Source organism: Lithobates pipiens, unplaced genomic scaffold, assembly GCF_037356315.1.
Source record: "Lithobates pipiens isolate NorthernLeopardFrog02 unplaced genomic scaffold, aLitPip1_a1.2 Scaffold_18, whole genome shotgun sequence".
Taxonomy (NCBI): domain Eukaryota; kingdom Metazoa; phylum Chordata; class Amphibia; order Anura; family Ranidae; genus Lithobates; species Lithobates pipiens.
The window spans coordinates 430,246,925-430,267,847 of record NW_027507758.1 but is presented as its reverse complement, the minus strand read 5'-3'; the positions used below and the strand labels follow the sequence as shown (position 1 = coordinate 430,267,847).

The 20,923-nt window shown below is 45.1% G+C and overlaps 1 protein-coding gene across 4 annotated transcripts in view; it reads left to right on the top strand.

Annotated features, from left to right (window-relative positions):
- The window catches only part of SCHIP1 (schwannomin interacting protein 1), a 595,708-nt gene that overhangs the window by 445,384 nt on the left and 129,401 nt on the right, over nucleotides 1-20,923 (top strand). For 2 of the 4 annotated variants that reach the window (XM_077488067.1, XM_077488069.1), the window contains one exon: nucleotides 11,478-12,062. In XM_077488067.1, the coding sequence (XP_077344193.1) occupies nucleotides 11,478-12,062 (585 nt within the window). Of the gene's footprint in view, nucleotides 1-7,953; nucleotides 8,101-11,477; nucleotides 12,063-20,923 lie in introns of those variants that run through there. The other 2 variants (XM_077488071.1, XM_077488070.1) reach the window with 2 other exon arrangements.

Genomic DNA, 20,923 nt, shown 5'->3' with positions numbered 1-20,923 from the left:
CTAACACACAACCTGCTTGGTCCACAAAAGTTCTTATAAGGACTGGTAACTTGGTATAGGGTGCTACGGTACATAGGCCTGAGTGCGTTACAGTCTGCTGTTCTGTAAGGACCGCTATCGGTCCACAATACATAGGGTTGACGTGCACTACTGCTGACCGCTGCCCTATACTGCAGCAGTCCTTCAGCGGTATAGGGACTAAGAGTTTTGTCACAGGGTGATTTAAAAAATGACAGGCAGAGGAAGAGGCAGGCCCTTCCGCAGGGGTGGTAGGGGTAGGGCAGGAGCAACAGCCTTGAGCCAAAGTGGGAAGTTGCAGAAGGTGCGTTCAATTACTTTAAAGGACGCACCAGACTTGGTTGAGTGGCTCACTCAGCCTTATTCTTCTGCACCCTCCTCATCCTCTCGATCTGCACCCTCTTCTTCACTCTCTGCTATGTGCACCCCCAAAGACACTACCACCAACAACACCACCACCACCACATACCTTCCGCTTGAGTGCAAATGGGGGCCTTCATGCTCCAGTGTTTTAATAGGGACCCCCGTATAAAAAGCATGAGGGTCAAGGACCAGTACTGGGTGGCAACGTACTTAGATCCCCGGTACAAACACAAAATGGCGGAAATGTTACCGCCGTCGCAGAGGGCTGTCAGAATGCAGCACTTCCAGGCCTTGCTTCGAGAAATGCTGCATTCTGCTTTTGCGTGCGCTGGCAGAGGAGCAATTCCCACTCCCAGAGAAGGATTTGCGGGTACCAATCCAACAGCGCCTGCAAGAAGAGGCCGGTTTGAAGATGTGTTGGTGACTTCGGATATGAGGTCATTCTTTCAGCCGACCCATCGACAGGTGTCATCCGGATCCAGCATCAGGGAACGCCTAGACCGTCAGGTGTCCGACTACATTGGGTTAACGGCCGATGTGGACGCTCTGAGGAGTGATGAACCCCTAGACTACTGGGTGGGCAGGCTTGACCTCTGGCCAGAGCTTGCCCAATTTGCAATCGAACTGTTGGCTTGCCCCTCATCCAGTGTCCTGTCCGAAAGGACGTTCAGCGCAGCAGGGGGGATTGTGACCGATAAGCGTACTCGCCTAGCTCACGACAGTGTTAACTACCTCACATTTCTAAAAATGAATGAGGCATGGATCTCGGAGGAATTCAACACATGTGATCAGTAGACCATGTATATGTCTATAAACAATTTTTGGAATCAAGCACACAGACCTTCTTAATTCATTTGGCTCACTTCCCTGACCCAAAAAAGCACACCGTACTATATGCCCCTACCCTCCTCTTTGAAGAGGTTGAGCGGTGTCATATTTCTACTGGGGCTGCTTATTATGAGGGGTTCCCACCATCCCTGTGCTGTGCTGACTTCCTCCTGGGTGTTCTTATTATGAGGGGCTCCCACCATCCCTGTGCTGTGCTGACTTCCTCCTGGGGGTTCTTATTATGAGGGGCTCCCACCATCCCTGTGCTGTGCTGACTTCCTCCTGGGGGTTCTTATTATGAGGGGATCACACCATCCCTGTGCTGTGCTGACTTCCTCCTGGGGCTGCTTACGGTGCTGCTGTCAGCGCTGTATGTCACGGAGCTGCTGTCAGCGCTGTATGTCACGGAGCTGCTGTCAGCGCTGTATGTCACGGAGCTGCTGTCAGCGCTGTATGTCACGGAGCTGCTGTCAGCGCTGTATGTCACGGAGCTGCTGTCAGCGCTGTATGTCACGGAGCTGCTGTCAGCGCTGTATGTCACGGAGCTGCTGTCAGCGCTGTATGTCACGGAGCTGCTGTCAGCGCTGTATGTCACGGAGCTGCTGTCAGCGCTGTATGTCACGGTGCTGCTGTCAGCGCTGTATGTCACGGAGCTGCTGTCAGCGCTGTATGTCACGGAGCTGCTGTCAGCGCTGTATGTCACGGAGCTGCTGTCAGCGCTGTATGTCACGGAGCTGCTGTCAGCGCTGTATGTCACGGAGCTGCTGTCAGCGCTGTATGTCACGGTGCTGATGTCAGTGCTCTGTATTACGGTGCTGCTGTCAGTGCTCTGTATCTCCTGCACCCTCTTGTTTGCCTACCCTGGTCCCTGACCTTCCCTCTCCTCCATTGCCTTCATTAGCTCCATAGTCCTGAATTGTCAGAACAATTTCCCAAATAAAAAAAAAATGCTTGTAGTTATCGATCCCAAATTCACCTCATACATGTATTATGCTATTGTCCAGGTGGTGGGACTACGTGCTACCCCCTAATAATTACCCCGTGGCCGCAAATTCGACCTAAAGGTTTGCGAAATTCGCCTCCCATTGAAGTCAATGGAGCCCGCGGCGAACGGTCGTTTTCGCGAACGTTTGTGTCCGTTCGCGTTTCGCGTTCGCGAAACGTCCCGTCGGAAGTTCGTCCATCACTAGTTACGTGTGTCCTAGGAAGTGATTCTAACTATTAGGGGGAGGGGCCATGTTTGACACATCACTCCCGATCACAGGGAGCTGTGATCAGTGACACTGTCACTAGGCAGAACGGGGAGATGCTTGTTTACATTAGCATCCCCCCTTTCTTCAGCTCCGTGAGGTGATCGTGGGCACCCCCATGGACATCAAGTCTGCGGGACCCGCAATCCTACTCACGGTGCTCCCAGCAGGGTCACACGCTTGCCGCCGGTGGCACGCACATGACTAAGCGGTGGCAAATTCAAAGGGACATACCTGTACGCCCATGTGCCCAGCCGTGCCATTCTGCCGACATATATGTACATGCTGCGGTCAGCAAGTGGTTAAAGCGTAACTGCTGACTTTTAATAAAGAGACACTTACCTGTCCACGGTCCATTGATGCGGGCGCACAAGACCTCTCTCCTCTCCCCCTCCTCTCTGCGGCGCCGCATTCTAACTGTGGGCGTCCGGATGTGACGTGCCCTGCGCATGCACGAGTTGCGCTGCACATTGTGAATGGCCGGGCAATCTTCTGGGACCTGTGACGTGTCGCATAAGATTGCAGGGAGGGAGGGATGGTGGGGGGGGGGGGGGGCGCCGTCGTCCTGGCTGGAATTGTACCATTCATCACATTAACTGGAGATGTTGGTGGGGACGCCGGCACTGGGTGGTGATTCCTCCCGGCTCAGACGATTCCCCTCCCCCTCACGGTACGTGTGAAGTTGGAGGCGTCCTGACGGCGGCGTATGGGTATTTGTGGGTGGCGGCAGCAGGCGGAGCTGGACCAATCTGACACTGTGATCCCTGGCTCCCGTTTTTTTCTAAACAGGTATTTCCTCACCAGCCGTTTTTTTCCTTTTTATGCAATTTTGTCACTTGGGACTCATTTTCACTTAAACCTTTTTTTTCGCTGTAATTTCCCCTTCCCCTCCCCCCTTCTCCCTTTTTTTTCGCTGTAATTTCCCCTTCCCCTCCCCCCTTCTCCCTTTTTTTTTTCACTTTACATTTTTCACATCACACTATATTTTTCTACCTTCAATTTTCACTTTGATTCTGTTTTATTCATTAGGCAGACACTTAGTTGGTTGTTCATGTCCTCACTTTAGAAGCGCCTTGTTTGTCCCGGTATCCGCCTGTGTATGCATCCCTGTGCCCTGCTGCTGCTCGATGGGCCTCCTAAGCTCCCGTACTGCCCCTTTGGGGGGGGGGGGGGGGTGGCCTCCGACGCGGCGCCTATGGCAGCATGGCTGTATGTAAGTAATTATCAAGTGGGCTTTTCAATCCCCCTTTTGCTCTATCTAATATAAACATTAATTGAATATCACCCTGTATTTTCAGACCAATCACGAGCTTTCTCCTGATGAGCGGCATTAAGCCGCGAAACGCGTAGAGCTACCAGTTGCCGTGCATTTTGGTATCCCAACCTTATCAGCATTTCATTTCTTCAATATTGTATTCCTATATTTGTTCTATTTTATGTAAGAATCATGAAGTCATAGATTCATGTAGCTGTAATTTATTGTCTATTCCACCACTATCATTGGTTGCTTTTTAACATATATACTATTGAAGTATGCATTTACAATTCTTTGATTATCAGTTACCATGAGTGTAAAAAAATATATTGATGCTAATAATATGTATGTCTACTTACCTCATTTAATGTATGTAATCATGTGTTGATAGACAAATAATTTTTGTTTTTAACTTATGCTTCATTATTTATCTAATATATTTATATTTGTATCCATATTCTTGTTATATTGTATAAAGGGCACATTGTAAAGCCGCGTACACACGCGGGGACTGTTCGCCCAACTTTGTCCGCTGAACAGTGTTTGGGCGGACAGTCCGCTCGTGTGTGGGCTTTCAGCGGACAGTTTCAGCGAACAGTCCGCTGAACAAGGTTTTTCGGAATTTCCGAAAAACTGTCCGCTGAAACTTTGTTTCAGCGAACAGTCCCCTCGTGTGTAGGCTTGTTCGTCAAACTAAGTTCCGCGCATGCTCAGAAAGGATTTACACGCCGAAAGCTATAATGCAGTGTATAGGACGTCATATTTTTCGTCCCGTCGTACGTGCCGTTCACGTCATCGCGCACGGTTTCAGCAAACTGTTCGTCCGTTGTGTGTGGCCATGTCCGTCCATGCTAATTTTGAGCGGACTGTTTGCTGAAACTGTTTGACGGACAAAGTTGGGCGAACAGTCCCCGCGTGTGTACGTGGCCTAACATTTGTAACAGAATATTTGAGCCTCTTATATATCAAAGTAAAACTCCAGCCTTCCTGTCATTTTTGCACATTTGTACAGGCTCCTCTTCAATAAGGACAGTGCTGGATTTTCTGCACGCTGTAAGCTCACAGTGTGCACTAGGAGCTGCAGCAAGTCAGAAAGAGTGCACCTCAAGTCTTGATTGGAGGACATCCAGCGTCATCTCGGTCTTTATTTCTGAGCTTGACTGTCCCTGGCCTGCCCCTTTCATTCATTGGATTTCAATCAGGAAGGCTTTGCATGACCTATGGGCGTTACTTAGTCTGCAAGAAAAGAAAGCCTCCCTAGGAACTCCTGTTACATCCATCAAAATCGCAAAATCTGCCTGCTACCTGCATCAGGACTGGAGAATTTTGTGAGCAGTACTGAGCCCGGGGAGCTTTGATGTGTGCGGCACCCTGTAAGCCCCTCCCACTAGCCATGATCTGCCTGCACTGCATAGAGAAGCACTGGGACCCAGTGATGACATCACTGGGCCTATAATAGGGTATGTAATGAAAATAGAAAGGTTTTATTAAAAAAAAAATAATAATAATTAAAGCAGTAATGAGGGTGGAAGAAGGAACCAGGGAAGGCAAAATAAAAGCAGATTAAACAAGATCTCTACCAGTCTCCAGACTTTCCATGAAATAAATAAAGTCTTTAGGGTTGTAGAGAGAGTTGGAGGGTACACCTCCATTTCCCTAGAGGCTGGCCACTAGGTGGCATTATGAGGCATGATAAATTGTGAAAAGCATAGCTAGACAGGCGTGGGTATCTCCTCATATGAGGTCCCTGGAATTCCTATCCTTAATGATACATACAATAGGGATCTCCTGCATCCCTTTAGATGTACATCCTCTGTGCTTATCTCTTTGGGTTACTGAGGGACCAGGATCACTAATCCCAATCACTCCCTGTGCCTCAAATCTTTCCAGGATATAGGGATGGCAACCCCCATAACCACACAACTCCCCATACCTCCTAAAAATACCAAATAAAAATAAAATAAAAATATAATAAAGGAGTATAAAACCAAAAAACATTTTTTTTTTATAAATCACAGCTTACTATTTATGTGTGATGACTGCATTTGTTTTCTTTTTAGGCTTTCTTTCTTCTTTTTTCACCTAGTGATCTGGCCCAGTATGTATGTTTTTCAAAAGAACAAGCTCTCTTGCAGAATGTATTAGTTACAGAGATGAGACAAACCATTTACCACTGACAGGGGTGATTACAAAAATCAGCTTTTTATTTATGTAAAATCTTAAAACGAAAAATAAATAAAATAAAAAAAACTGCCCTAACTGATTATAATGTGGTAGCTGAAGTTTGTCATTTTAGACAATGCAGAGAATTAACCCCTTAGGTTCCACAATGAGTAGAACAAGCATGCTTTACTGCATATACAGACTGATTTTACTGTTGTGGGTTTAGTAACAACTTAATGTGTACATGGAGAAGGACTGAGCAGAATATTTTTTTTTTCTTGTTTTTCAAGTTTGTCTTGTAGTAATGTTTCTCTTTTTTCGAAATGAATAAAAATAATTTAAAGAGGAAAAAAAAAAAAACGGCCTTTAGAATATGGAGTAAAAATAATTATTTCATGTAATTAAACTGTTTGTTTTAAATTGTCATTTAAATATATATTTGAAATCTTCTTTTTTTTTTTTTTTTTTGACAATAACATGGCATGGGTGGATTTCTGCCATAGGCAGGAGGTGAAGCCACCATTAATCTACATGTCATATCCCGCCCCCATTGGGTTTACCTGTTTAGTGGGCATGGAGGATGAGGGAGGGAGTGGGCTTTCATTTACCACTGTGTATATGCCCTCATGTGTGACTATATAGCAGGGAACCTCAAACGACGGCCCTCCAGCTGTTGTGGAACTACACATCCCATGAGGCATTGTAAAACTCTGACATTCACAGACATGACTAAGCATGATGGGAATTGTAGTTCCTGAACAACTGGAAGACCATAGTTTGAAGACCCATGCTCTATAGTCACACCGGCTGCTCAGATGTGATAGGCAGGAAATTCTCAGCATAGACAATCGCTGAAAACTGAGCATGTGCAGAGTTGCCACCACAGCTGCAAAATCCCTAGCTGAAGTGGGGACATGAACAGAAGGTGGAGATAGAGAACGGCAGGATCAACCAGGATTTTTGTAGATAACAGAAAATGAATCCCATAGTGACTGAATGTAATACAGCATTTATAGATCGTTTTTTTATGATGTGGGTTTAGTGACACTTTAGAGCGGTACACTTTGTTATTTTTACCTACAGATAAGCCGATAATAAGGCTTACCTGTAGGTAAAATTAATATCTCCTGAACCTGCACCATTTAGGAGACATTCACCTTGCATGCAGCTGCTGACAGCGGCACATGCTGTCTGAAGGCCCGGTATACCGTACTGGACCTTCAGAGCATCTTGCCAGAACTGAAAGCTCCTCCACACATACGCGGAAGTGACGTCCTCACGACTCTGGCCACTTACAGCACCACAAACCTGGATGAAAGGCTGGGGAAATATGTCAGCCCTCTCATCGGTGACCGGGCGCTGCTGGAAGGACTTTGTTCTAAGGTATTACATAATGTGCTAGTATATGATGCATGATGGCACATTATGCCTTCGTCTTGCAGGCTTTTGGGTTTTTTTTCAGCATTTTTTTACCGCTTTAAGTAGAACTAAAGGCAAAACGTTGTTTTTAGTTTTAGAGTGTAACGCAATTATAAGCCCCGGGAGTTTTTATTGCTGTCTGTGCCCCAAAATGAAGGGTCATCCTCTCTATTTGTCCTGTTTACTGTTATCACTGCAAGTGAAAGTAAATCCCAAATTTCAGGTTGTCCCCAGAACAGTAATAGAGGGGAATCTTCTGATGGGGACACTAGTTCAGTTATTACCAAGGATTTCTTCTCACTTCCTGGTTTGGCTATGGGACAGGAAGTGAAGGGAAATCTCCCCAATGGGACACAGAATGCAAAATAAAACTGACAGGAGTTATAACTGTTGCTTTAGTTTCACACGTAAGTTAGATGTGATTGGGGAAAAAAGTAATAAGATCAAACGCAGGCACGTTTACTACCTTTATATAAATCAAGCTGCACAATAGCTTATTTCTTTTTAATGGAAGCTAAAAACCCTACAGACTGAACATCTCCAGGCTGGGTTGCGATGGCACAGTGTGGGCACACACAGCTCCACCTAGCGGCTGCCAGGGCGCCGTGCACATCTATGGGAATGCCGGGGATGCGTGGCCCTGCGCTCGGTGACGTTCTGGGAGTGAGAGGAGTTTCCGGAGCTGGGGATGAGTGTGCCGGGCGGCGCCGGTATAGTCACAGCATAGGACTGCTCTCCGGAGGAGGAGGGGGAGCTGCGTCATCCGGGGATGAAGGGGTGCATGGTGCAGGCTACAGGAGGCAGGTATGGGGGGGGGAGTCATCACCTGTACACCCCATATCAGACACACAGGGTGCATTGGATGGCATGGAATGGGCAAGGGGGTCTATCTACATCTACAATGCATGGACTGGGTACATATAGAATGATCTGCCCATACAGTATATGGACTGGGTACATATAGAGTGATCTGTTCTTACAATGCATGGACTGGGTACATATAGAGCGATCTGCCCATACAGTGCATGGACTAGGTACATATAGAGTGATCTGCCCATACAGTGCATGGACTAGGTGCATATAGAGTGACCTGCCCATACAATTAATGGACTAGGTACATATAGAGTGATCTGCCCATACAATGCATGGACTGGGTACATATAGAGTGATATGTCCATACAATGCATGGACTGGGTACATATAGAGTGATCTGCCCATACAATGCATGGAATGGGTACATATAGAGTGATCTGCCCATGCAATGCATGGACTGGGTACATATAGAGTGATCTGCCCATGCAATGCATGGACTGGGTACATATAGAGTGATCTGCCCATGCAATGCATGGACTGGGTACATATAGAGTGATCTGCCCATGCAATGCATGGACTGGGTACATATAGAGTGATCTGTTCTTACAATGCATGGACTGGGTACATATAGAGCGATCTGCCAATACAGTGCATGGACTGGGTACATATAGAGTGATCTGTTCTTACAATGCATGGACTGGGTACATATAGAGCGATCTGCCAATACAGTGCATGGACTGGGTACATATAGAGTGATCTGCCCATACAGTGCATGGACTGGGTACATATAGAGTGATCTGCCCATGCAATGCATGTATTGGTACATATAGAGTGATCTGCCCATGCAATGCATGGATTGGGTACGTATAGAGCGATCTGCCCATACAGTGCATGGACTGGGTACATATAGAGTGATCTGCCCATGCAATGCATGGACTGGGTACATATAGAGCGATCTGCACATGCTAGTTCATGGACTACTGCTAAATCCCACCTAGACATATCCAATGGCAGATGTGGAGTACTGGGAAATGGATTTTAAATAGATGAAGGGATAAGGGCATTTCTAGGCTGTGCTGATGCTATAGGGGAATTATTAGCAGACTGCCTGCTTGTATGTGCAATTCACTGGGTGATGCCCTTCAGTATATTTAAAATCCCAGGAAGGAATGCACCCAAAAGGGAGCAGGGGTTGTGGCACTAATGTCTCAGAGGAGAAGGTCAGACTTCTGTGTGACAACCTTGGAGCCATTAACAGGTGGGGTCACGCAGGCTCTGGGTGTACCATGCAATGCCTATGCAGTGTGCTTGCAGAGAAAGCCTTTGTACTTGAACATGCCATTTATTATCCTGTTCTGCTGCTTTCACTAATATACTTCCAGACAGAAAATCCTAATCTGCTCTGACTCTGACTCTAAATCCCAATTAGCGCTGTGTTTGTCCAATTTTCTGTATGTTTGCTCTGCTGGTTTTGAAGAATTTCCTCCCGTTTTCTGATAACCACTCAGCCCTTTTTATTCTTGGCAAGCTTGCTTATGTCTTTTGTGTCAATGAGGGTGACCCTACTTTGTAGGTTTTCTTTTCCTTTTGGATCAGTGCGATTGGAAGGTCCTAGGTTCACAATGGACTGTATTTACTAAATGTATGACCGATCTGAATAATACCTGCTAATGCAATAATGGATCCTGAGTATTGGATTATATGTAAACATTTTTTTTAGCAAACTGAAAAAATCTATTGTGATTTGCACTTGTGAGATCTCTTTTAGAACAGCGCTTTAATTGGTGATGCATTGGATGCTGGAATTAGCATAGGGAAGCCTTCAGCTGCCATTGTGGTCTGCTGGGTTTATGGGGTGCCCCTGCACCTATAAGAGGAATGGGCTCCTTCCAGGCATACTTGCCCTTATTTTATCCATTGCTATATGTGTTCTAATATGGAGACCATCATAGAGTTAGGAACTCACTATACAGGCATACCCTGCTTTTAAGTACACAATGGGGTTTATTTACTAAAGCTGGATACTGCAAAATCAGGCTCACCTCTGCATAGAAACCAATGAGCTTCTAACCCCAGCTTGTTCAATTAAGCTTTGATAATAAAACCTGGAAAATCATTTGATCCTATGCAGAGGTGAGCCTGATTTTGCATTTCCCAGCTTTAGTAAATAAACCCCATTCTGTACTTAAAAGTGGGGTATGCCTGTACAGAGGGGCCTTAACAAGCCAGTGTGGCTCCCACATATACTTGCAAATGTTGTGCATATTAATACCTCTGGATAACTGATAAGTGTGCTGGGAAAAATGAGTTTTGCTTGTTTGATGCATTGCAGATGGCGTCATAACAGTCAAGGTAGGTACAACTTGTACTGTACAAACGTTGGGCGAGGCCTAGTGGTTCTTGTGGACAAAACCATGGCACTATATAAATCCTGTATAATAATAATTTACAAGATCTCCCCACAATTATCAAATGATGTACTGCCCATATATGGGAATGAGATCTACCAAAATATCATCTCTTTGTAAAGTTCCTTTGTAAATGTACTTTATAGGAAATGATTCAGAAAAGGCTTATATTGTCATCCACGTATCATACGGCTTTATTCGTTACTTACGATTACTGCTTATGATATGTCTGTAAAATGTAGTATGATTTCTTTCTTATTCCTGACACTGGTTTAAAAAAAAGGTATATAGATGATATCTCCTATCTATCTATCTATAGATAGAGATAGAAAGAGATTTTATATATATATATATATATATATATATATGTGTGTGTGTGTATTTATTAAAGATCTATATATATATATATATATATATATATATATATATATATATATATATATATATATATATATATATATATATATATATATATACACAGATAGAAAGATCTATATAGATATAATATATATATATTATAATATTTAATGTTCATTCATTGCTGAGAGTGGCAACTCTGAAAAACCATGATGCGGCAAAACACAGATAGGCTTTTAATAGGAAAAATGTAATTATGAGTACAATTTGACAGAAGAAAAAGGTGCCGCCATGAGGCATGTTAACCAGGTTTGTAATGGAGGATTGTGTGTTATCACAGTGTCACCGGTGTGTATGTAAATCAGTGTGCTGACTCTGCCTGTGACTAGAGTGCGGCTCATGTTGTGGGAGGACAGGAATCTTTGCTGCCTCAGGGGATGGATATTCTTGCTGGCAGCTTGCAGTTGCTTCATGTATTTTTTTTTTCTCCTGGAGAGCAAGTATAGACAGGGTGCTTGGCTTTGATGCAAACATACATTAATCATTTCTCTCTCTTTTTTTTTTCCTTTTGTTTTCTTTTTTTTGTGTTCCGTTCACTCCTAGGATTACAGAGAGGATGGCATGGATTTAGGAAGTGATGCTTGTAGCCGTTCGAGTTCAGAATCAAGCTCCAACAAAGTGACCCCCTGCTCGGACTGTAAATCTTCCCCCAGTCTGGATCTGGCTGCTTTGGAGGATTATGAGGAGGAGGACTTTATGGTGGACAAGGTGAGCGATGAGTGGGAGGATGAAGATGAGGAAGAAGAGGTTGGTGCTGATGATGGCTTTCCTAAGGACAATTGTTTTGCAAGGTCTGTGACGGGCAGAAGTTTAGCAGAGGAGTTTGAGGACATTAAAGGTGGGAATTTGTCTACCACAAATGGCAACCCTTCTCACCGGCACAAATTAAACGGGAATTTAGTCACTGGGAAACCCCCAACTAAAGGAAAGCACAACCCTCCAAAGCCGCAGAATACTTCTAGCAGGGGACCTCCAGTGAACTCGTTTAGTGGTTCAGCTGCCATCATGAGGGATGAACCTCAGCTCCCTACTATGGACTGGGAAGCCTTGGAGAAGCACCTTGCAGGACTACAGTTTCAGGAACAGGAGTCCCGGAACCAGAGACAGGCCAGATCCAATTACACATCGGTAAGTTTTTTTCTTGTTATTCAACTTTGGGCCAGTGTTATGTTGCTGGATACTTATTAAAAAGGAATACTAATAACAAAGATACTTGAGAGAACTACTCTCTCCCTCTCTCTCCTTGTCTTTCTCGCTCTCTATCGCTTTCTCTCTCCTTCTCTCTCCTCCTCTCTCTCCTTGTCTTTCTTTCACATGGTCTCTCCGTGTCTGTGTGTGTGTGTGTGTCTCTCTCTCTCTCTCTCTCTTCTTTCTCTCCCCTCTTTCTCTCTCCGTCTTTTTCTTTCTTTCACTTTCTCTCTCTCTCTCTTGCTCCTTCTCTTTTTTTCTCTCGCTCCCCTTCACTCTCTCCTTCTCACTCCTTCACCCCTTCTCTTTCTCTCACTCTCTCCTTCGTTCTCGCTCTCTCTACTTCTTTCTCTCACGTGCTCTCTCCTTGTATTTCTCACTGTCTCTCCTTGTCTCTCTCGCACGTTCTCTTTCTTTCTCTTTCGCTCCTCCTCCTTTCTACTTCTCTCTCTCTCTCTCTCTCTCTCTCTCTCTCCCTCGCCTTCTCTCTCTTGCCCTCCTCCTCTCTCTCTTTCCCTCCTTCGCCCTCCTCCTCTCTCTCTTTCCCTCCTTCGCCCTCTCTCTCTCGCCCTCCTCCTCTCTCTCTTTCCCTCCTTTGCACTCTCTCTCTCTCTCTCTCTCTCTCGCCCTCTCTCTCTCCCGCCTTCCTTCTCTCTCTCTCTCTCCCTCCTCCTCTCTCTCTTTCCCTCCTTTGCACTCTCTCTCTCTCTCGCCCTCTCTCTCTCCCGCCTTCCTTCTCTCTCTCTCTCTCTCTCTCGCTCTCTCTCTCTGCCCCCTCTCCCCCCTTCACTCGCTCTCTCTCTTTCTCTCCCCCCTCTCTCGCACTCTCTCCCCCCCTCTCTCTCCCCTCTCTCTCACGCTCTCCCTCCCCTCTCTCTCGCTCTCTCTCCCCCCTCTCTCGCGCTCTCTCCCCCCTCTCTCGCGCTCTCTCCCACCCTCTCTCTCGCGCTCTCTCCCACCCTCTCTCTTGCGCTCTCTCTCCCCCCTCTCTCTCGCGCTCTCTCCCCCCTCTCTCTCGCGCTCTCTCCCCCCTCTCTCTCTCGCGCTCTCTCCCCCCTATCTCTCTCGCGCTTTCTCCTCCCCTCTCTCTCGCGCTCTCTCCCCCCTCTCTCTCACGCTCTCTCCCCCCTCTCTCGCGCTCTCTCCCCCCTCTCTCTCTCGCGCTCTCTCCCCCCTCTCTCGCGCTCTCTCCCCCTTCTCTCTCTCGCGCTCTCTCCCCCCCCTCTCTCTCTCTCTCTCTCTCTCCTTCGCCTTCTCTCTCTTGCCCTCTTCCTCTCTCTCTTTCCCTCCTTCGCCCTCCTCCTCTCTCTCTTTCCCTCCTTCGCCCTCTCTCTCTCGCCCTCCTCCTCTCTCTCTTTCCCTCCTTTGCACTCTCTCTCTCGCTCTCCTCCTCTCTCTCTTTCCCTCCTTTGCACTCTCTCTCTCTCTCGCCCTCCTCCTCTCTCTCTTTCCCTCCTTTGCACTCTCTCTCTCTCTCGCCCTCTCTCTCTCCCGCCTTCCTTCTCTCGCTCTCTCTCTCTGCCCCCTCTCCCCCCTTCTCTCTCTCTCTCTCCTTCGCCTTCTCTCTTGCCCTCCTCCTCTCTCTCTTTCCCTCCTTCGCCCTCTTCCTCTCTCTCTTTTCCTCCTTCGCCCCCTCTCTCTCTCACCCTCCTCCTCTCTCTCTTTCCCTCCTTTGCACTCTATCTTGCCCTCCTCCTCTATCTCTTTCCCTCCTTTGCACTCTCTCTCTCGCCCTCTCTCTCTCTCCCGCCTTCCTTCTCTCTCGCTCTCTCTCTCTGCCCCCTCTCCCCCCTTCACTCGCTCTCTCTCCCCCCTCTCTCGCGCTCTCTCGCGATCTCTCCCCTCTCTCTCGCGCTCTCTCTACCCTCTCTCTCGCGCTCTCTCTCCCCTCTCTCTCGCGCTCTCTCTCCCCCTCTCTCTCGCGCTCTCTCTCCCCTCCTCTCTCTCGCGCTCTCTCTCCCCCCTCTCTCTCGCGCTCTCTATCCCCCCCTCTCTCTCGCGCTCTCTCTCCCCCCTCTCTCTCCCCCCTCTCTCGCGCTCTCTCCCCCCCTCTCTCTCGCGCTCTCTCCCCCCTCTCCCCCCTCTCTCTCTCGCGCTCTCCCTCGCGCTCTCTCCGCCCTCTCTCTCGCGCTCTGACTCTCTCACTTCCCACTCGCTCTCTCTCTTCCCCCTCGCTCTCTCTCTCCCCCCGCTCTCTCTCTCTCTCTCTCCCCCCGCTCTCTCTCTCTCTCCCCCCGATCTTTCTCTCCCTCTCCCCCCGCTCTCTCTCTCTCTCTCTCCCCCCGCTCTCTCTCTCTCTCCCCGCTCTCTCTCTCCCCCCGCTCTCTCTCCCCCCCGCTCTCTCTCTCCCCCCTCTCCCCCCTTCTCTTTCTCTCTCCTATTCTTTTACTCTCTTTTTCTGTGCCCTCTTTTGTCTCCCCTCTTCATTCTCTTTCTTTCCTCCTCCTTTTCGCTCCCTCTTTGTCTTTTTCTTGTGTGTTTTCTCTCCCACCCTGCAAATTAACTGAACTCCTAACCCAGAAAATACTATTTTGTCATGGCTTCCAATGATCTTAAAGCAGGGAGCACAAAGAGTAAATTTGGGCCTGTGCCTGTTAAGGAGCAAGGAATTTGAATTAAAAAATAAGACCTAATTTTTTTTAACATTGTGAAAGATAACGTTATGCAGAGTTAATTGATACCCGACATGTCACGCTTCAAAATTGCGCCCGCTTGTGAAATTTTCAACATTTTTACCCTTAAAAATCTCCATAGGTGACGTTTAAAAAATTCTACAGGTTGCATGTTTTGAGTTAGAGGAGGTCTAGGGCTAGAATTATTGCTATTGCTCTAACAATTGTGGTGATACCTCATGTGTGAAGTTTGATCACCGTTTTCATATGCGAGCACGTCTCACATATGCGTTTGCTTCTGCAAGCAAGCTATGGGACACATTTATCTTATTTATTTTACCTTTTTATTTTTGATTTTTACACTGTTCTTTAAAAAAAAAAAGAAAAAGAAAAGGGGGCCACTTTTATTCCTATTACAAGGAATGTAAACATCCCTTGTAATTGAAAAAATAGCATGACAGGACCTCTTAAATATGAGATCTGGGGTAAAAAAAATTTTTATGTCATAAAAAAAAAAAAAGAATGTACCTTTAAGAGCATTGGGCAGAAGTGACATTTTGACGTCGCTTCCACCCTGCAATGATATGGAGACAGGTGGGGGCCATCTTCCCCTCACTCGTCTCCATGTCAGGCTACGGAGAGGATCCGATTGCCTCCGCCGCTACTGACTGCTCCGGTAAGCAGCGGAGGGCACCAGAGAGCGGTGGGAGGGGGCCTCTCCCTCTGCCGATAAAAGTCTCTCTCTTGATCTCACGGCGAATCCACTTTTATTTTGAAGCAAACTGCCCACTGAAGCTAGCTGCTACCATAACAATGGTATTCTTCTTCAAAGTAGCGACGTAAAACGGTGGCGGGCGGTGAGTGGTTAACCACTTACCGCCCGCCATATAGCAAAATGACGGCGACAAAGTGGTTTCAATATCCTGACTGGATGTCATATGACGTCCAGCAGGATATCAAGCTGCTGCGCTTCCCCGGGGGTACGCATTGTGGCAATCGTTGCGGTGTTACAGTCTGACACAGTGACCTGAATCCTGATCACACTGATCACACGACTGTCCATTTACGGCTGATCACAGTGTAAACAGGAAGAGCCATTAATCGGCTTTTCCTCATTCGCGTCTGTCAGACGCAAGTAGAGGAGCTTAGCCCCCCCCCGAGGATGCCAACACTGGACCACCAGGGACGCCACTAGGACCACCAGGGATGTCACCACCAGGTATGCCACCCTAGACCACCAAGGAGGCCAATCAGTGCCCACAATGGGCATCACTGATTGGCAGGCATAATTGATTGTACGGGTGGATGGCAATCAGTGCCAATCAATTAGTGCCACCTAATGCCGCCTATCAGTTCCCGTCCGTGCCACCTATCAGTGCCAATTATGTGTACCCATCAGTCTTGCATATCAGTGCTACCTATCAGTGCCGCTGTTTCATCACATATGGCGACCCATCACATTTGGCTACCCGCTGCACCGTGCGTGCGCAACGCCGCCATATGCATTCCACCCCTAAGTCCAGGTTCAAGCCCTACCATCCTAGTGGACATAGAGTTAGATTATAATAATGCCGAGCGAATCTAAGCTGTGCCTGAAGAGTGGCAAGCGGCCCTGTGTTGGAACGCATATGGCGGTGTCGTGCATGCGCACTCCTGCGGGTAGCAAAATGTGATGGGTAGCCGAATGTGAAGTGACACCGCATATTAGTGCCGTCATCAGTGCCACCTCATCATAGCAGCCCCATCAGTGCCCATCATTGAAGGAGAAAACTTTATTTACAAAGTTTGTAACAGAAACAAAAAAAAAACTTTTTTTTTTCAAAATTTTCTGTCTTTTTTTTTTTTATTTGTTTAGCAGAAAATAAAAATCGTAGAGGTGATCAAATACCACCAAAAGAAAGCTCTATTTGTGGGAACAAAATTATAAAAATTGTGTTTGGGTACAGTGTTGTATGACTGTGTAATTGTCATTCAAAGTGCGATTTTAAGTGGTTGAATGATAACTATGACATGCCAGTGTGGTTCCAAACTTTTTTTTTGTTCATTCTTCGACATGCGCAGCGATCTGTGACGTGTGGGTGCACTTATAGGCAGATTTCATTACACAGAATTGTTGTTTTCTGAATTCATATTGTCTTCACTCTATTAGTGAAATTCTTAGAATAAGATAGAAATATACTTATAAATAAAATGTTACCATGGAATAGACATTCTGTTTTAATGAAGGAGGTGTTACGTGTATGTAGTCTTATTCGATCAGTGTAATGTGGTTGCCCATAGCATCCAGTGGAAGCCACGTAGACGTCATCATTCACAGCATTAGAATAGACACACTGATGAGAGGTGAGAAGAGGTTGTACATGTGGATGGATCTTGTTACATGGGCCCCACAGAGATGACATATTATGGGTTTTATTGGGCTGCCTGACATAGGCGTTCAGCGATCTCTGGGGCACTGCTGTCACAACATAGCTGAGAGGAGTGTAATGCTCATAAAAATAGTGACCAGTGTTTATCCATGTGTCCAAGTACAGGCTGGGCTTAGTTCAAGGGAGAAGTTGAACATGTTATTTCTGCACGCTTCTTACATTTGTGTTCGAAGTACACGTGAAATTCACATCAGTGTTACAATGAGCTTTGGCTTTATTTCTCCTTTAACCGCTTCCCGACTGCCTCACGCAGATATACTGCGGCAGAAGGGCACATACAGGCAGATTAACGTACCTGTATGTTGCCCTTTAAGAGGCAGCTTGCGTGAGCGCCGGGAGCTCAGTGACCGTGATCGCGGGTCCAGTGGACTTGATGTCCGTGGGCATACCCACGATCGTTTCACATGAGGAATGTAAACAAGCATCTCCCCGTTTTGCCTAATGACACTGTCACTGATCAGCTCTCCCTGTAATTGGGAGCACTGATCAGTGACGTGTCACACACAGCCCCCCCCCCCCCCACAGTTAGAATCACTCCCTAGGACACACTTAACCCCTACAGCGCCACCTAGTGTTAACCCCTTCACTGCCAGTCACATTTACACAGTAATCAATGCATTTTTGATCGCTGTATAAATGTGAATGGTCCCTAAAATGTGTCAAAATTGTCTGATGCCATAATGTTGCAGTCACGATAAAAATCACTGATTGCCGCCATTACTAGTAAAAAAAAAAAAAAATATATATATATATATATATATATATATATATATATATATATATATATATATTAATAAAAATGTCATAAAACTATCCCCTATTTTGTAGACGCTATAACTTTTGTGCAAACCAATCAATAAATGCTTATTGCAAATTTTTTTTTTTTTTTTTTACCAAAAATATTTAGAAGAATACGTATCGGCCTAAACTGAGGGAAAAAAAAAATTGTAATATTTTTTGGGGGATATTCATTATAGCAAATAGTAAAAAATAATGCGTTTTTTTTTTCAAAATTGTCGCATTTTTTTGTTTATAGTGCAAAAAATAAAAACCACAGAGGTGATCAAATACCCCCAAAAGAAAGCTCTATTTGTGGGGAAAAAAAGGACGTAAATTTTGTTTGCGAGCCACGTCGCACAACCGCGCAATTGTCAGTTAAAGCGACGCAGTGCCAAATCCCAAAAAGGGCTTTGGTCAGGAAGGGGGTAGAATCTTCCAGGGCTGAAGTGGTTAATCACCTCCAGTTTCATTATCTATAAACTGACTAGCGGTAATTTGTTGTTAATTTGTTGCAGTAATAACACCACTTTGTAAAAGTGGAGCGATTAACAACTGCCTGAATCAGTAAAGCTGCTGAAATGGGTGTTGGGGATTCTAAAAACTGGTGAGGGCCATTTTAAAAGGGTCAAGCCGCCAGAAAAGGGCTGTTGGGGCTTTAGTAATTTCCCGCTCGGGCTTCATTATATATATTATATGCACTACTATTTTTTTGTCACCTTACAGTAAAGACACATTTGTTTAATTTAAAAAAAAAATAATCTATTTTATTTGAAGGCAAGCTCGCATGTTACCGTTTGCCCGAAAATAAGACCTAGCGTGATTGTCGGTGATGGCTGCAATATAAGCCTTACCTCCCAAATAAGCCCCAGTTAAAGTCCTTGTAGGTCTTATTTTCAGGGTTGGGCTTATTTTTGGGGAAACAGGGTATGGATTATTTGGGGGGTAGGGCTTATATTGCAGCAATCGCCAACTATCACGCTAGGTCTTATTTTCGGGCAAACCCATTTTGGTCCATGTATTTGGTAATCGCACTGACTGCAGTACTTGATTTATCCCTTCAGCGTCAATATAATCAGATTATTTTAGGTTGTTTTGTTGTTGAGTGTTATGGTTTGTAAAGTAAAGATTTTCCTTTAAAAATAAATTCATATAGGTTATTTATAGCATGCTTATATGCATAATTATATTTATCTCCCATCTGTTTTATTGTGTTGCCAAATGTTTTTGTTAATTTAGGACTGCTTTTACATCATATTTTACACTTTCTGATTACTATTATTCTTTAAAGTGCTGTAAGATAGAAGAGCCAACCAGATTTCAGTTCAAAATCAGGGGGAAATCAATCTAATCGGCTTAATTTAGCTACACCATTTGGCCATTGTTGTCTTATTAAAAATGTTTGTTAGCCAGGACCTGAAGGAATAGCATTTTATGGTTCATTTTGGCTAACTAATTGGCTGTTACGTTAATCTTGCTTTGGCATTATGAATAATTATGTTAAAATGTATCAGGAAACTTTACACCTCACCTTTGTAAGGAAAAAATTATATTTATTTTTGATAATAAAAATAGTTATTTGACTTTTACAAAGTGATTGTCCTTTTCTTTCTGCCAGAAAACCCCACGGGGAATTCTTTCTTTTCTTTTTTGAAAATTACATTTATACTTCACCAAACGCTCATTTTTGAGAGAAGCTTTCGAGCAGAAAAGTTGCCTAAGTGCCCAAAAAATGCCCAAAAAGGCACGAAAGAGAGTGAAAAACTATAAAGAAGCTTGGAAACACACAACAAAAAAATAGGAATAATTAACTGAGGGGAGGGTGTGTGAGAAAAAAACACTTATGCTCAAAAAAGCTCTAAGGAGCTCAAAGAAGCTCAATAAAAACATACAAAAGAGCCCAAAAAAGTACAAACTTCTTCAAGCTGAATTAAAAGCTCATTAAAAACAGCTTTTTTTTGAGTTGCAGTGTACATGAGCGCTAATACTTTTTTTGCATCTCTGTGCTCTTCTCCCCACTCGCCTCTTTCATGCACCTCTTGTATACTCATATGTGCTCCAGCGTCAGCTGCACATCTTTTCTTGGCTGGCATGCTGATAATCACAACAGCATAGGTGCGCAATTTGGAGACAGTTGTCATCCCACAACATTAAAGTGGAACTTCACTCTCTCAATCAACATTGACTGTTTTTATTCCTTATGCTGCAAGCAATAGTAAATGGAGAGAAAAGTAGATCATTAGATCAGTAGATTTAATTGTTTTAAAACATTTTTTACATTTCTTCAGTTAGTTATCTGTTTCCAGGCCTAGGCAAATTATCATACATCCCAGGAGTCTTCAGGAGGGGAGGAGGGGTTTTCTTAGCTAAGCACAACCTCCTGCCTTCATGCCTGAGCTAGGGGCAGATGGATACCAGGAAGTAAACGCTACATGAATCATCTGCCCTTACTCAGTATGGCCACATTCAGAAGAGCAAGGGGGTGTTTTGCAAAGTGATTTCTCAGCAAAATAAAGCATGGAGACATAGATGGATGGGTGAGTTTGCTTTGAATATTAGAAATTAATGAAATAGTATTTTTTAGTTTGTGGTGCTCAGATACAGTGTAGTTTCACTTTGAGTGTCTACATTTTTGTTCTTTTAAGTAGATGTCTAACTGGATTACATAGATTGGTAAATGATGAAATGTAACAACCCAAAAGCAATCACATTTTGAAGGAGATCAATGGGTGCTGCATACACTTTAATTTTAAAACATCTTACTTGAAAAATGAATGGATTCCCTGCATGTTTTGCAACTTCTCCTCTACTGTTTACGTTCAATTTCTAAGGACTACATATCCCATGGTACTTTCCTGCCTGCAAGCGTGATTTTTGTACTGACTCCACCTTCTGAAACTCCTCCCCCACCAGATCTGTACAGAACTCCAAGCAGAATGCCCCCTTTTGGGTGAAGTCCTCCTCTGCCATATTTGGCATATCA